This window comes from Myotis daubentonii, chromosome 9 (genome assembly GCF_963259705.1).
Source record: "Myotis daubentonii chromosome 9, mMyoDau2.1, whole genome shotgun sequence".
Lineage (NCBI taxonomy): Eukaryota > Metazoa > Chordata > Mammalia > Chiroptera > Vespertilionidae > Myotis > Myotis daubentonii.
Genome location: NC_081848.1, coordinates 37980863 through 37996480, shown reverse-complemented (window position 1 = coordinate 37996480; position 15618 = coordinate 37980863). Strand labels below are relative to the sequence as shown.

Genomic DNA, 15618 nt, shown 5'->3' with positions numbered 1-15618 from the left:
GTGAAAAGGGCCCTGGGCAGGGTGGCCGTTCTAACTGCATGACCTTGGAGACGCCTCTGACCTCTCTGGGCCTGCATTCTCTCCTCTGTCAATGCAGGCTGAAGTTTTTCACAGCTGGATGTAAAATAGAATCCAACGCATATATAAGAATGGATAACGGCTTTAATCTGGTGCCACTCAATCTAGCTCAAGTAGTTCTGCTACATGCTTTAGAATGTTGATGGAGCTCATACAATGCTTATACTTATCTCTTACTTGTTTCCTCTCTCTGGAACCTTCCACCTGTCCTGTTCACAACTGACAACTGCCTAGGCCAGTGATGGCGAACCTTTTGAGCTCGGCGTGTCAGCATTTTGAAAAACCCTAACTTAACTCTGGTGCCATGTCACATATAGAAATTTTTTGATATTTGCAACCATAGTAAAACAAAGACTTATATTTTTGATATTTATTTTATATATTTAAATGCCATTTAACAAAGAAAAATCAACCAAAAAAATGAGTTCACGTGTCATAGGTTCTCCATCACTGGCCTAGGCTCACCCTCAGCACCCACCTGGAGCATTCACCAAATGGTACTCAGCACTCCTGGCCCTCGGGGCTTCTCTGCAGAAACGCTGAGTGCTGTCACATATAGCCAACCTTCCCCCCAGCAGACCCTGAGCTCCCTGGAGTCAGGACCACATCTCCCTCACTGCTGTGATCCTCGCATTGAGTGTGGCTGATGCCCATTTCTGAGTGGGCAAAAGAAAGCCTCCACCCAAACAAGGGTTTGCCCCGGAATTTAAAAACAAGGTACGGAGTAAGCTCTCTCTCTCTCTTTTTTAAAAAATATATTTTATTGATTTTTACAGAGAGGAAGGGAGAGGGATAGAGAGTTAGAAACATTGATGAGAGAGAAACATCAATCAGCTGCCTCCTGCACACCCCACACTGGGGATGTGCCCGCAACCAAGTTACATGCCCTTGACTGGAATCAAACCTGGGACCTTTCAGTCTGCAGGCTGACGCACTATCCACTGAGCCAAACCAGTCAGGGCCAGAGTAAGCTCTTGATAAGTTATTTACTGAAGGAATAAAGAGCTGATGAGTTTCTGTAACTGAAAGTGATGCCAGAGAACTTGGAGTTACTTGACCTTGGCAGGGTTATGGCTAAATAGGGAACTGAGGGCTGAGGGGCTGGGCCTTTCTAACTGCTCTGCCCCAGCTGCCTTGCAAAGCTTGGCTCCTGCCGTCAGAGGCCGCCGGCCTCTGCTCGCAGACCTCCTACTTTGATTCTGTAGCCCCCTCATCTGTACCTCTTTTTTGAAAAATTAAAAACAAAACAAACCAACTGTCAGAAATTAAGTTACATTTGTTATTCAAGTGTATATTATATGAACAGATAAAGGAAGGTGAAGGGAGAAAAACTGCAGCTTTAACTTCTTTTATTAAATGAACACTACTAAGGAAACTTGTATTCAGGAGATTAGAATAATCATTTGGGATCTAGGCGGCAAAAAGATCTTCAGTCCTTCTCTGCCTTAAAATATTTGCTACTCTCTGCCACTCCTGGCTATGCAAATCACTCCTCTGCATTACCTATTTTAAGCAGATTTATATGCCTGACCTGCACCAACCCTTAACCTGTTTTCTGCTAATTCATGCTGATTGACGGGATCTTTCCAGCATCTACCACACTTTACCCGACGTCTTGTGGGAACCTCATTTAGGCCCAAATAAGTAGTCCCACCTCATGGCCTGTCAATCCACCCCAATCCAGAAGGTTCCGAGCGAAAGCCTGACCCGGTCCACTCTGCAGCCTTCAAGACCTTCTTTTGAGCACGGCCACACAAGCTGCTCTGCAGCTCCCTCTCTTGTCTTCCATTCCAGAGCTCTGGCTCCGTTTCCTTAACCGGCTTTTCCATACTCACACTCTTGGGAACCCACTAGTCATGCCATGTAAGAGACCTTCCTGACCATCTCTTCCAAACTTCTCACTGTAGAGGCGAGAAAACAACGTCCACACAGGGAATGAACTTGCCCATCTCGCAGGAGTTGCTGAGGAGCCAGATTCAAATTAAGGATGCATCATTTAGTATCTGTGAGAACCCGGGAAAGTCACCCCACCTCTTAAACTACTCACTGCCTGACACGGCACACTGCTAAACAGCTCTGATCACCCACGCCTGCGGGCAACCTCTTCTGCATGCTGATGCTCTGGGCTGAGTCCTCTCCCCCAGGAGCCCTCTGACATGCTTTCTGCTGGCTGACAAAGGTGCACACAGGAGCAGAGCCCTTGACTGTTTATAACGCTATATTTCCAGAGATGTGAGCCCACTGGTGTGGCACAGCAGAAATAGAACCAAGAGGGTGGCTGGTAGAGATCATTTTGGAGGAGCAAGGCTCCTGACCCTGGATGGTAGGGATGGCCAGGCCTGGGGAACATGGCTCAGAAACACGTGCCTGGGGCCATGGAAGGTGTGTATGTCTAGAGAGGCCTGCTTCTAGGAAGACTTCTCAGGAATTGGTTTGTGCTATTAGAAAAACTCCAGGCAGCTCTGCTTAACTGTGACTCCAGACATAGTCTCTCAGTGGACAAGTTCATCCATTACTGAGTGTCCTGTCTTTGGTCAGAGCGTAGGAAAGGTGCTGCTTCACCTGGAAAGGAGAGACTAGGATGGACCACAATGAGACCTGCTTCCAGGTAGGGCTGAAGCTGGGCAGAGATGCAGAAAGGGGCCTGAAGCATGTCCAGCTCACAGGCTGATCTCAGGTGTGTAGCAATACACAGGTGGCAATTAAGGGAAACAGTCATTCAAGGGATGAGGAGGAGGAATGACAGGGGCAACAGGCATGGTGTGGAAGCTCCTAGGGCAGCTGGATGTGGACATCCCATGTGTCACCAGGGAATGATGCCGAGATTCCTAAGAAGAAAAGGGATGAAGCTCCAGATCCAGATATGGCAGGGGTGGAACCCTGGCAAGAGAAGGTAAGGTAAGACTTGATTCCTTAGATGGCAGGGGTGCCAGGCTACTTAGGCAAAGAAGATGAGCCTGGGATTCTGGAACAAGACAGACATCCATTTGGCAGAGCTGGCAAGCAAAGGGTGAGAATGAGGAACAGTTGAAGGACTTGAGGCTGAGTTGTTGGGATTGCTCTAAGCCAGTGACAGCGAACCTTTTGAGCTCGGCGTGTCAGCATTTTGAAAAACCCTAACTTAACTCTGGTGCCGTGTCACATATAGAAATTTTTTGATATTTGCAACCGTAGTAAAACAAAGACTTATCTTTTTGATATTTATTTTATACATTTAAATGCCATTTAACAAAGAAAAATCAACCAAAAAAATGAGTTCGTATGTCACCTCTGACACGTGTGTCAGAGGTTCGCCATCACTGGTCTAAGCCCTTCTCTTCAGATTGGGGTTGGTTCTAGAGGCCTGCAGGCTGGACTCATAGGATCGAGTCTCATGGACCCACAGGGGAGGTGGAGCAGGGGAGGCAGACTTCTCCCCTCTACCAGAATACTGCCCAGAGGTAGCATCTCCCCACATCACAGCCCCTCACTGTGGAATTCACTTAGTCAACTCTTAATGCCTCCAGGCTCGGACTGGAGGGCCCTTTGGACTCACTGTGGAGGTGTTTGGTAAGTCCTCACCCAATATTCTCCAGAAAGGACAACGTTAGTAATGCGATGCATGGCTCTCCAACATTTTAACTTCTTATTGCTAGACATTTATCAGTGTTGGGTAGAAACACAGGAAGTCCCTGACCTTGAACACTGCAATCACTGCTTGAGAGAGCCCTCACTTAGGACCCCAGGATCTCCAGGACTCGGGCTCTGTCACCACCTTGCTGAGCCAGGAGCTTTCCCTGGGATAAAGCTTCCTCTTTTACCACAAAGGGTTGATGACCTCAAAGGTCCATTCGCCTCTGCCCACCATGGTGTGGGATATTTGTGTCAATTATATAACTATGCTAATATTTCAGGCTAAGAGTCTCACTTTCATCCCAGTTCTCATGGTGATACTAAAACCTATACGAATATTGATGCCATTGCTAATGCTAACACTGACTCTTGCTGTTAACGGTAACAGCTACTAACAATTATTAAATGCTTATTACCCTGACATGTGTTTTACATCTTGTTCAATCCTTAGACATTCCCATGAGGTATGGATTATTATCCTCATATGACTGATGAGGAAAATGAGGCACAGAGAGTTAAGACACTTGTCCTAGGTCACACAGCTAGCAAAGGGTGGGGCTAAGATTCAAGCTGAGGCTACCTGCCTTTGAGGCAGTGCTCTGAAGGAAGCACTGAGACCTACTGCACATTAGCTTTTGTGTGTTTTTTGTTGTTGTTGTTTTTTGTGTGCAGTATTAGAGAGAAAATCAGGGCCATCTGGGGTCGTAATGTTGTAGCAGCACCATGCTGTCGAAATTTCTGAACTGACGATGCTGAGATGGGAATATAAAGGGCTTAAAAGAGAAGAACCGAGGCCCAGCACATGGGATCCAGGGCCAATCGGTGTGGCTCTGTATGCTGGCTCTGCCACTTACAAGCCCTATGTCCTTGGCCAGATTACCCAACTTCACTGTACCTCAGTTTCATATCTATAAAAGGAGGGCGGTGAAGTCCCTGTGTCATCTGGTTTGGGGGAGACATAGAGGCATTAGTCCTTATGAAACTTACAAAGCATTTGGAACAACGCCTTACACATGGGCCATGCTTGGGAAATGCTGTCTGTTATTACTGAATGTGTGCTATATGCCAGCCACTGGGCTTTGGGGTAATTTATCTCATCTAATCTTCCCAACCACCTGCAGGGTGGGAATTAGTAAGTCCACGTTACAGATGGAGAAACTGAGCAAGCTCTCCCGCCTAAGGCCACTTGCTCTAACTTGCCCCGGGATTTGAATGCAGGCTCTCTCCTCTAAACCCCGAGTGGTTCCAGCTCCGGCACAGCATCCTCTGCCAACGCTTCCTGTGATGGACAGCTATGAACAAGCTCAAGCTACAGAGCAAACAGAGATTACAATTCGTCTTTGAAATCAATAAAGGGACGATCAAGTGGCAGAGGAGGAGTTGTTAGCTGCTCATTGGGATGATGTGAGAAGTTGCTGCCTGCATCCTGAATTAAATCCACCTCGTTGCTTTATCACCATAAACATTCATTTCAATGTGGGGAGGGATTTTTAAAAAACCAACATGAATAATATATGATGGTTGGCATTTTGGAGGAAGCAGGATCCATACCTTCTTCCATCTTCCATCAGGGTAATTTATCATTGTCTTTCTCTTAGCGCCCCCCCCCCCCCCCGCCTTTTAAACTGGTGGGATAGCCTGTCAGCTCAGCTTGTACTGAAAACGCAGGAGTATAATTCAATAATAAATTCGCTCAGAGGCCAGCTGTCAGGAAGCTGGTGTTTATTTGAACTCCATTAGAAGCTCTCTCCCGCTCAGCCTCTCCGAGGGCTATCTGAGGCCAGGGGCGGGGGTGTGGGTGAGGAGGAGGTGTGGGGGGTGGGAGGTGGAGTGGCAAGCAAATGCTTTTCTGTAACTGCTCTGCCACTGACAATTGTATGTCTCTTCAGATCGGCAGTGGGCTGATAAAAAATTATATTGCATTCATAATCTTTTATCCCTCCTTTCCATTATTTTGTTCCTCTTGTAAACTCTTGTTTTAAAAATCCCTGAAAATTCTGTGCCTTCACAAAGGGTCTGAAAGAAACTCTGAAGACTTATGAGACATCCAGGTGACTTCCCTTCTGTGTACAGCCCATGTGAAGTCTTAGAGGAGATGAAATGCTCTGATCTGGTGAGTGAACAGTGAAGGGGCATAGCTTTTCTCTGTTCCTGCTCCAAACCACCTTTCTAGCCTCACAGTTTCTTATGTTCTTCCTTCACCCACATGTTTCCCCCTGCACGCCAAAATCATATACTCCAGATTCCTAAGACCATTTTGATTTCAAATGTTAGAGCATGTCTGTTGACTTCTGATTGGTAAAATAATATCACCATAATTATGTTCTAACCACATTAAAATTCTCTCCATTCTCTGAGTATCCTGGAAAGCTATGCTGGTTTCCTCAGTCTAGAATGCATTTTTAAGTACTATTCAACTGAAACACATATACAACCTATGCAGTAGTATGTACATACACAGACATAGACACACACACACACATGCACAAAACCAAAACAAGTTTCATGAAGTACATATCCATTTTACAGTTTTACACTAATATTTTCCATCTTGTTGTTTCCAATTCCATTTAAATTTACTTCTATTAAAAACAGAATTTCAACACACTAAATTGATTTTATGATGCACTCATGGGATATTGTGACCTGAAGTTGGATAAATTCCTCATCTGAGGCTATGTTTCTATTGATTCCACAAAGAGAGGAAGGGAGAGAGAGAGAGAAACATCAATGTGAGAAAGAAACATTGATCGGTTGCCTCCCGTACACACCCTGAATGCTGAATGGGGATTGAACCTTGAACCTATAACCTAGGGTATGTGCTTGGACCGGGAATTGAACCTGCAGCCTTTTGGTGCATGGATGTCGCTCCAACCAACTGGGGTCGGATGAATAATATTTTAGTGGCCAACCCTCCTCATTGAAATCTCTGTCTCAGGCCAAAGGCCATCTCCTACCAGAAGTCTTCATTCACTAGTCCATTTGCTTGTTTATTCATTCCTTTACAAAAGCAAACATTTACTGCTGCCTACCCCGAGCCAGGTCCTGTGCCTGGTGCCGCAAACACAGAGAGGCACCAGATGCAGCGCCTGTGGTGTGTGGAGCTCAGGGACATGGATCTACAGTGGGAGTGATGGCCCACCTTGAACTCTCAGAACACTGTCTTCACTTCTCTTCAGACACCCAGCAGTGGCTGACTGGATGACTCACTGACTCATTCTACCATTCACTGTGGCTTAGTCTATATCAACCCCCATGCTAGGCACTAGGGGTTCAATGCCTAACAAGGCTCAGGACACACAAAGAGCCCATCATGTAATGGGGTACAGATGCTTACTTTCTTCTTGCAGGCCCAGAGCAGAATAGGTGCTGACCAGTAATCCCCAAACAGAGCCTGTGTTCTGTGGGCACCTTGTTCCTCTCTGAGCCTGCCCATGGGATCTGACAGTATATGATCCTCAGCCTCCTCTGGGATGAATGCTCTGGTCACCCAACCCTCCTTTTTCTAAAGTCCCCCTGACTCATTGAGTCTTTTCTCTTTGGGTTCAGTGTGTCATGTCAGCTGACTTTCATAACAGTTTGTTCTCACCCAACTACTAGCCTGAGTGAGCTAATAACCTACTATGTGTAAGGGAGCCCAGAAAGACTTGTGCCAATTCTAGCATGTCAGAATTTCAAGAGTTTCATCTAAAGGTTGATAGAACTTGGGGACTCAACAAGGGCTGAGTCACATATGTTATCACCTGTTGGGAATGGCTAAAGGCATTTCCCCGAACCTGAAAAGGGAAGATTGTTTGCTGCCAGACAGCTCAGGGCATCTTAATCTACATGTTATTGCCTCCTACTGGCCAAACACCTGAACAGGTGTAGTCTAATTCTCCCCATTCTGACAATGTCTCTGTATACGAAACCCTGACCCTTTGAAGTGTATATCTCTGCCTCACCTCAGGACAAATTGTGTTAATAAAAAGCATGGGATCCTGAGACGAGGAGATCTTAGTTCCTTTTAGCTAAGCTCCTCTGACCCCCATATGCCTTTCAAAATTATATTTTGTCTCTGGACTCTTTAAGTTACACACGGCCCCTTCTCCAGATTTCCTGAACCCTTCTAATGCCGGAACAAGAACCCCGGCAGACTTGAAAACCTCACATCACTGCTCTCACAATAGTGTCCTCAAACATATCCTGAACTGATGTTCAATAACTTGGGGGTGGCTCTTTTGTCAGAACCTCTTCCCATAATTGGCTAACCTGCCCCTCATTGGTAAGCCACAATTGTTCACTGAAGTGATGTGGCTGTCCCCTGCTCAGATCCTTCACCCAGCCAGTCCTTCCTAAGAGAAGAGATACTACCAAAGCTGTGTAACGGGGAAAGAGCTGCCTTGGGTGCTCTTTGAGGAGGAAATGTCCTATGCTGTCCTCTTCCAGCTGTCTGATCCCACGCTCCCTAATCTGGGTCCTGTTATCTGTCCTCCATTCATGGACAATCTAGTTGGGGATCCTTCCCATCCCACTCAAGTTTCAAGAGAGGGCACTCTGCATTACACTCTCCCCAGGCCTCCAGGTGAGGGACAGGTGACAGGTGGGGTCCAGGCATCCAGGCCAGGAAGGAAAGATGGCAATCCAACCACCTAATCTGGTGATGGTGGTTCCTATGCCTACGATGTCCTCTCCTACTTTAGACCTACTATAGATCAACTGCAGTCTTTCTCATCTCCATCACTTTATGTGGAGTTGAGGACAGCCACACAGAATGTCAGATAGAGCTACTGTATTCATTAAACTTGTACTGAACACCTGCTTTGGGCCAGGTATAGTCCTGAGCTCCGGGACACAGATGAACCAGACAGCGTTTCTGAGGGACGCCTTCCTCACTCTGAGTCCATCTGGCAGCCCTTTTGCTTCAGTTCTGAGTCAAGCTCTATGCTTTCTTCTACGGCAGCGGTTCTCAACCTGTGGGTCGCAACCCCTTTGGTGGTCGAACAACCCTTTCCACAGGGGTCGCCTAAGACCATCCTGCATATCAGATATTTACATTATGATTCATAACAGTAGCAACATTACAGTTATGAAGTAGCAATGGAAATAATTTTATGGTTGGGTCACAACATGAGGAACTATATTTAAAAGGCCAGAAGGTTGAGAACCACTGCTCTACGGGGTGCAGCCCAGCCCAGAGCCCATTCTGCATGGCTGGGGCCCTCACATCCTGGGGAGCTGCTCGCATCTTTCCCCCGAGGACCACCCCTACTCCTGTATCTCTGACACCAGCAGGGATGCTGTGCAGAAGCATAGGGAGCCCCCTCCCTGAGTCAGACCCACAGCTGCGAGTCTGCAGAGTGAAGGAGCTGTACTTCTGGGCCTGCCTTGCCTTGCTGGGCTCAGACATGCTGCTGGGTTTCTGGTTGACAGACTGCTTCTTGGAGCCTGTTAAACGGACTCCCATTCAGACTATACAAATTGCAGCACAGCATATGAGGTGCAGAAGGATATGGGGTTTTCTGTCAGTCACAGGCCTTGTTAGTGTTATATACAGGCACCAAGTCAAGTCTGTGTGTCCCTCAGAAATCCCACTCCCTGGGAAAGTGCCACTAGATTCCTCCCTAATGAGGATCCCCTGACAGCCGGCTGGCATGCTGCTGCCTTTCCCTTTCCCCAAACAAGGACTGGACAGTCGGAACCGGTTTCTCTCAGGGTAGCTGCCGGACTTTCCTGGAGCACAGGTTACTTTCAAGTTTCACTTCCAATTAAGGAAGTGGAGGTGGAAGCTCTCTGCAACATCACACCATCACCTTCCTCCTCATCACCACCTTCTATATATATAAAAACACAGGTAATATGCAAATTAGCTGGGTGTCACGCCGGGCTGGAGGAGGCTGCATCACCACAGCTCAGGAGGAGCTGCGCGCACAGATGGGCGGGAGGGGACTGTGTGCCGCCTCCACCCCAGCGGACACACAGACGCCAGGGGTGGAAGAGCACCCCCCCACCCCAGTGGACACATAGACACCAGGGGTGGGGGTGTGGCGTGGCTTGGAGCACACCCCGTGTGGGTGGCAGCAGTGGCCGGAGCAAAGCAGCCCCAGTCTCAGATACCTGGTGGCGGCTGGAGCAAAGCAGCCTGGATCCTGGGTGCCAGAGGGAAACTGGTGCCAGCAGCCAGGGAAAGGAAGGCCTATTCTTGCACAAATCTTCATGCATTGGGCCTCTAGTTATCTTATAACTAGCAAGCATTCTGTGGGTGGCCAGCACTACATTGAGATTTTATGTACATTTTTTTTCTATTTAATTCTCATGGCGACCCTGCAAAATAGACATTACCACCCCACTCTTACTGATGGGGAAAGTAGAGCTCAGAGAAGTTAAGGAATTTTTCCAAGGTCACATAGCCAGAAAGTGGATGCAACTGACTTTAAATCCAGCTCTTCCTCATTTCAAAGCCTGTACTGTTTTCACTAGGCCAGGCTGCTGCCATAAAAGCCACCATTTACTGATCACCTGTGTGCCTTGCCCTGTGCCAGGTGCTTTATTTCGGGTAATGCTTTCAATGGCTCTTATGAATAGTCGCTGTTCTTGCCAATTTATCACTGGAGGCAGGTGAACAAAGGTTAACTCATTTCCCTGATGCCACACAGAGCTAGTGGGAGGTAAAGCCAGGACTCAAACTCTGGGCACTTTCTGTCACTCCACATTCCTTCACCTGCGAGGAAAGAAAGTAATAATCCAAACTTGGTAACTGATTTCACTGTATCCTAACTATGCAAATAAGCACTGTATTTCTGGCCCAGATTGAGGCCATGGGATATGGAGGTGGTCATCCACGGAGAAAAGCGTCTGCTGTCTCCTGGGCTTGTTTTCCAAGAAAATCTATTTGGGGACACTTGGTAGTGATGGGCAGCTGTTTCATTTGAATCTAGATCAGTGAGGAGCAGGGATATAATGACTCAGGAAAATGTTAGGTAAAAAGAATTTTTACAGTAACATTTGGAAGCTTCCATTATCCATTCATTTGCAGAGCACATACTAGAGTCCAGTATTATAGGTTTGAGGAGTTGAATGGTCTCTTCTTTGAACCCATCTGTAATTTAACTGAAGGTGACAGATATAGAAATAATGCTACTAATCTGTAATGTGATTTTCAGTAGATGATTTAACCTCTCCGGACTCTGGAACCACAGTATAAAATTAAATAAACCAGATAATGTATCCATTCATCCTCCTTCCTACCGTCCCTCCCCTTACCCCTCCCTCTCTCCTTCCTTCCATTTCTTCATTGTTCAAGGCAATATCTATGCATATTTGTCCTGAGCATATTCGGTATATGAAGCCCTTTGCCCAGAGCTGGGCACCCAGAGAGGCAGAACCAGGCTCTGAGGCACAAGTTGGCCTGACTCTGAGGCCTATACTGCCCTCCCACTGAGAGGTCAGTTTCTCTCAGTGCAGGTTTCCCACATTCCCCACTAGACAGGCTCCTTAAGGCAAGTGAGACCTGCTGGAGCCACACTACTGAGATCCCTGTGCAGGTCCCACTGATTCTCCGCACACAAGCAGCAGGCATGGCCAGTGACCAGAGGACACACAGGGGTGCATGGTCCCTGCTGGCACTGGCCAGGTTGGCATGGTGAGGGCATCCCACAAGCAGAACAGCCACTGGAAGCCAACCAGCCCTAAACAGATTCCATAACGAGTCCAGTAAAGAAAGGCTGAGTAAGTAGTATTCCCCTCGGCTGGAATAATATTTACATCTCCAGTTGACTGAAAGGACTCATGCCATGGGAAGGCCCACAGCGTACATACAAAACCACACAGCTGGGTGAGAGAGCCAAAAGCTTCTGACCCAGAGACAAAGGCAGTGTTTCTGGCCAAGATAAAGAAAGAGGGGTTTCCTCGCTCTAGTGCTGCCCCTGACTCTGCCGCTTGACCAGCTTGTGAATTTGGGAAGGTCACTGAACCTCTCAAGGGTAGGTTGAAGGATTTGGACTATGAAGTGCTTTCATCTCTAAAAAAGTTCCTTTGAAAGCTTTTACACACTTGCGTCATGCCCATCTGTCTGGGCTCAGAGCACTTCCCCACTTCTCTTTCTGGTCTTGTCATTGTTCCTGTGAGAAAAGGCAGGGCTGGGGAAATCCTGGGCCCTGGAGTCTGCTAGGCCCTGGTGCAAACCCAGCTCCATCATGGCCCAGCAGCGAGGCTTTCTTCTTGGAGTCCCAGTTACACTCTGGGGGTGATAATACCACTTACAGGGGTGGCTCCCCTGATTCCTTCTTAGGTCCTGGCTCTTCTCCCCTCACTCATTCTCCTTGAGCAAACTTTGGTGTGCTTGTGGTCAACTCCTGAGTGTTTCTTGGTGGCTCTCAAATCAAGATCTGCAGCCTTACCTAACCTCTGCATGAGCTGCAGACTTGCTTATGAACTATAGACATGTCCTCTTATGTGCCCTATGGAGGTGTGTCCCTTCCTTGCCCTTAGGGTGCTCAGGTGGAGGTCATCACCTCACTCCCAAACCTGTTCAGCTCTCAGGTCCCTGGTGAGGGTACCACCATCGACCTAGGCATCTGAGTAAGAGACTCCTGGCTCTAGCATCCCTCAGACCCAACCCATGACTAAGCCCTCCTGATTTCCCCTTTTAAACAAAACTTGAGGCTGTCCTTCACCATTCCCACCCTTCATCACCACCACATTATCCCCTCAGGGCAGGAACTCTTGGCACAGAAATCATGAAGGTAGAAGGTACACAGTCTGTGAGTGCTCAGTTGAACTGAGCAGACTTTAGAGAAACCTCTGCATCTATGAGGCATTATTACATTGGAAGACATTCAAAAGAAATTACCATAAATCCCTCCTTTTTGGATACCTTTTCCTAGTTCACAGACCCTGCTCTGTGGGTGAAGAATAGAGAGAAATCTTTTGCTGGCTCTTGTGTCTTTTCATGCTCCTGGGTCTTTGCATGTTCCCTCTCCCTGGTCACTCTCTCCCTCCAGCTAGTTCCCATCTTTAAGACGCAGTTCTTAAGTAATGGCCTTCCCCCTACCCAGGAGCACCTCCTTTATGATCTCAGAGTTGCCTGGGGGCATATTTCTGGCTTCTCACACTGGAACTATCTCTTTTTTATGCCCCTAGTAAGTGCACTTGGAGTGGCCAATGAACAGGGCTGCATTTTATTCATCTCTCCGATTCTAGCACAGGGCCTGCAGAGAGGAGATCCCAGGAAAAAACTGCCCAATGGCTGACACAACTAAAACCTGCGAAAGAATGCACTGGCACATGGCCTGGGACCCTAGCAGGTGGACCCACCACAGCCTGACAAGCCTCTGGACAGCAGTTCTGACGGTGAGCAGTGTTAGAGCCTTTCAGCTGGTCTGGGACTGCAGACTCAGGGATGGCTGCCTGCAGAGTGGGTATTGATCCTAGATTCCCCCTGGAGCACTGATTTCTCATTCTCCCCATCCATCACCCAGCAGGAACAACAAAACTTTGCTCATCAAAAATGCCAAATGCCTTGGAGAGTGTACCTTCTAAATGTGGCCATCTGAGGCCACTACTCCGCCACCCTCCCCTGACATTCCATCAATAGCCTTTGATGCCCACCCCTCCTGGCCTCCTCCCACCCCACCCTCACCCCCACAAATGTTGCCCTGGAGGTGATCAGCTCTCCCTCAGAGAGCCATGGCTGGAACCAGGGCCCAATGGACTCACCCTCCATCGAAGGGATTCTCCCCAGGGATGATGTGTGTGCTGTCCCTGCCCACGAGGAACTTGATTCGGTCATAGAAGGAGTGCAGGTTCTGCTGGGACACAGGGGGTGGAAGCTGGGGGCTCCATGCGGGGTGGATGATGTCCAGTGGGTCAGGGGAGCCCAGGCACAGTGGGTTGACATGACAGAAGGGCTGGAGGCAGCAGTCGGGGTCCATGCAGTCGACCAAACCATCTGTAGGGGTGACAGAGCATGAGGTTTATGTCACTATGTTCCATCAGCCACATTTGTCCACAATACTATCATTCACTTCCCTATTTCCCACTCACTGAAAAACTTTATTAACTGCCTGGTATAAACCAACACCTTTGCTGGGCACCAAGGAGATCCAGGTACTTCAGATCTGGTCCCAACCCACTAGTCTCACAGGAGAGACAGCCAAGTAAGTGGACAGTGGACATATGCTAATTTCCCCCCCCAAAAGATAAGAGGTAAGAGAACACATTGAACAGTGAAGTTTCTAAATTCAAAAGTTGGGCTCCGAAGGTGGGGACAGGGGATTAAAAAAAAGGTGGGACTGCAGAGGTTGTCAGAAGCACACTGTGGGGCCTGGGGGTGGGGGGACAGGTTACAGAATTTGCATTTTATCCCAGGGACAATGGGAGCTACTGAAAGGTCTTAACACATTTCGTACCGCTCAGGAGCTCAGGAGTTTTCTCGTGTTACGCGCACCATCTGTTAAGGACCGCTCACGAGTGTTCTCGTTTTTCATGCCCATGGAAAAAGGAGCGAATCTAGATACTTATGTAAATTTTGTTTGGTCCCTCTTCATAAAGGAAAATGTTTTACGCAGTACCATATGTTAAAAAAGTACTAGGAACTTTAATTGTTTAATTGTTTGTTTTTGTAAATAAAAATGTTATAATTATTGAAAAACAACACCTAAAGTGCATTATGATGTTTTAAATAACGTGCAGTTTTCCCAAAAACGTGCGGTCCCTGGCGTATGTCGTAGAGATTTCTATGCGGTACGCAATGTGTTAAGCAGGGGGTAGGAGCTGGGGAATATGGGAGGGGGTGGTAGCTGAGGTGGCACAGGGTAAAACAACCGCTGAGGCTAGAGTACTAGCAGTGGGGACTGAGAGAAGTGAGTGGTTTTGAGAGACATTTCAGAGGTAAAAACATTAAGACCTGGTGACTGACTGGCTTTTGAGGGAGGGGAAGAGGCAGTGCCCAAAGGCACTGTAACTCTCAGCCACCCTCCTGGCTTGGAGGTAGGTATGTGCACACCTGGCTCCACCTTTTGTGGGAGGGGCTTTCTGAGTTTACTGAAAGGTTTCTTGTCTCTGGCCCAGTGGCCATTAGCAGGGAATTCTCTCTACCACATGGATGGATTTCAAATTATATTACAACTTCCAGCTTCCCAAAGTTCAAAGAAAGAAATTCCACCAGGCCACAGGTTTTTGCTCGCATTATCCCAAAGGATTTTTACAGGCATGGCCACAAACTAACTTAACATGGACAACAAATCCAGAGATTAGAGGATGCTGCCCAAAGTGAGGGGCAAAGAAACCCAGGGTTATAGTCTGTGTTGTTGGCAGAGAACAGTTTAAGGACCCCTGTTCCTGGCGGGGAGGACATGGGTCACACTCTGCCTCTCCTGCTTATTAGCTGTGGCTTTGGGCAAACTTCCCCACGCCATGGGGCCTGGCCCTGTTCTGGTTATCTCTGCTGCGTCCTCAACACTTAGTGCAGGTGTTTAAAACATGACTGTTTAATAAGGAAATGAATGATAAATGAATAAATTAACCAGTGAATCAGGAAATGAAATTAAATGACAGTCTATGAAAGCAAGAACACCATTATCTTCATTCTAGTTAATATACAGTGTTACATGGTGGGGGATGAATGAGGCTCCGAGACGGAAGTTCAAGTTCCAGATTGAGTTTCTGTACTTACTCTGAGCCCCAGTCTCGTCACAGACATGCTTCCCTCACTTCTGTCTCTGTGAGTTTGCTATATAGAGGCTGCCCACCAGAGTACCCTCTGGGTTCAGTTTCTCACATCTCTTATGAGGGGATTATAGGAGTGGGTGTAAGTATTTGTTACATAAAGAAATACACCCCCAGATCCAGCGGAGTACCTGGCACCCAGTAAGTACTGAATAGGGGGTAGTTCGCCTTCCTGACCCTGAACCTGGAACAGCCTCACTAAAATGAAGGGCCATATGCCTT

At 47.6% G+C, this 15618-nt stretch overlaps 1 protein-coding gene across 1 annotated transcript in view; it reads right to left on the bottom strand.

Moving 5' to 3' along the window:
• Positions 1-15618, bottom strand: part of TENM4 (teneurin transmembrane protein 4) — a 756175-nt gene that overhangs the window by 83108 nt on the left and 657449 nt on the right. The window contains 1 exon segment of the mRNA XM_059708328.1: positions 13387-13618. Coding sequence (XP_059564311.1) covers positions 13387-13618 — 232 coding nt within the window.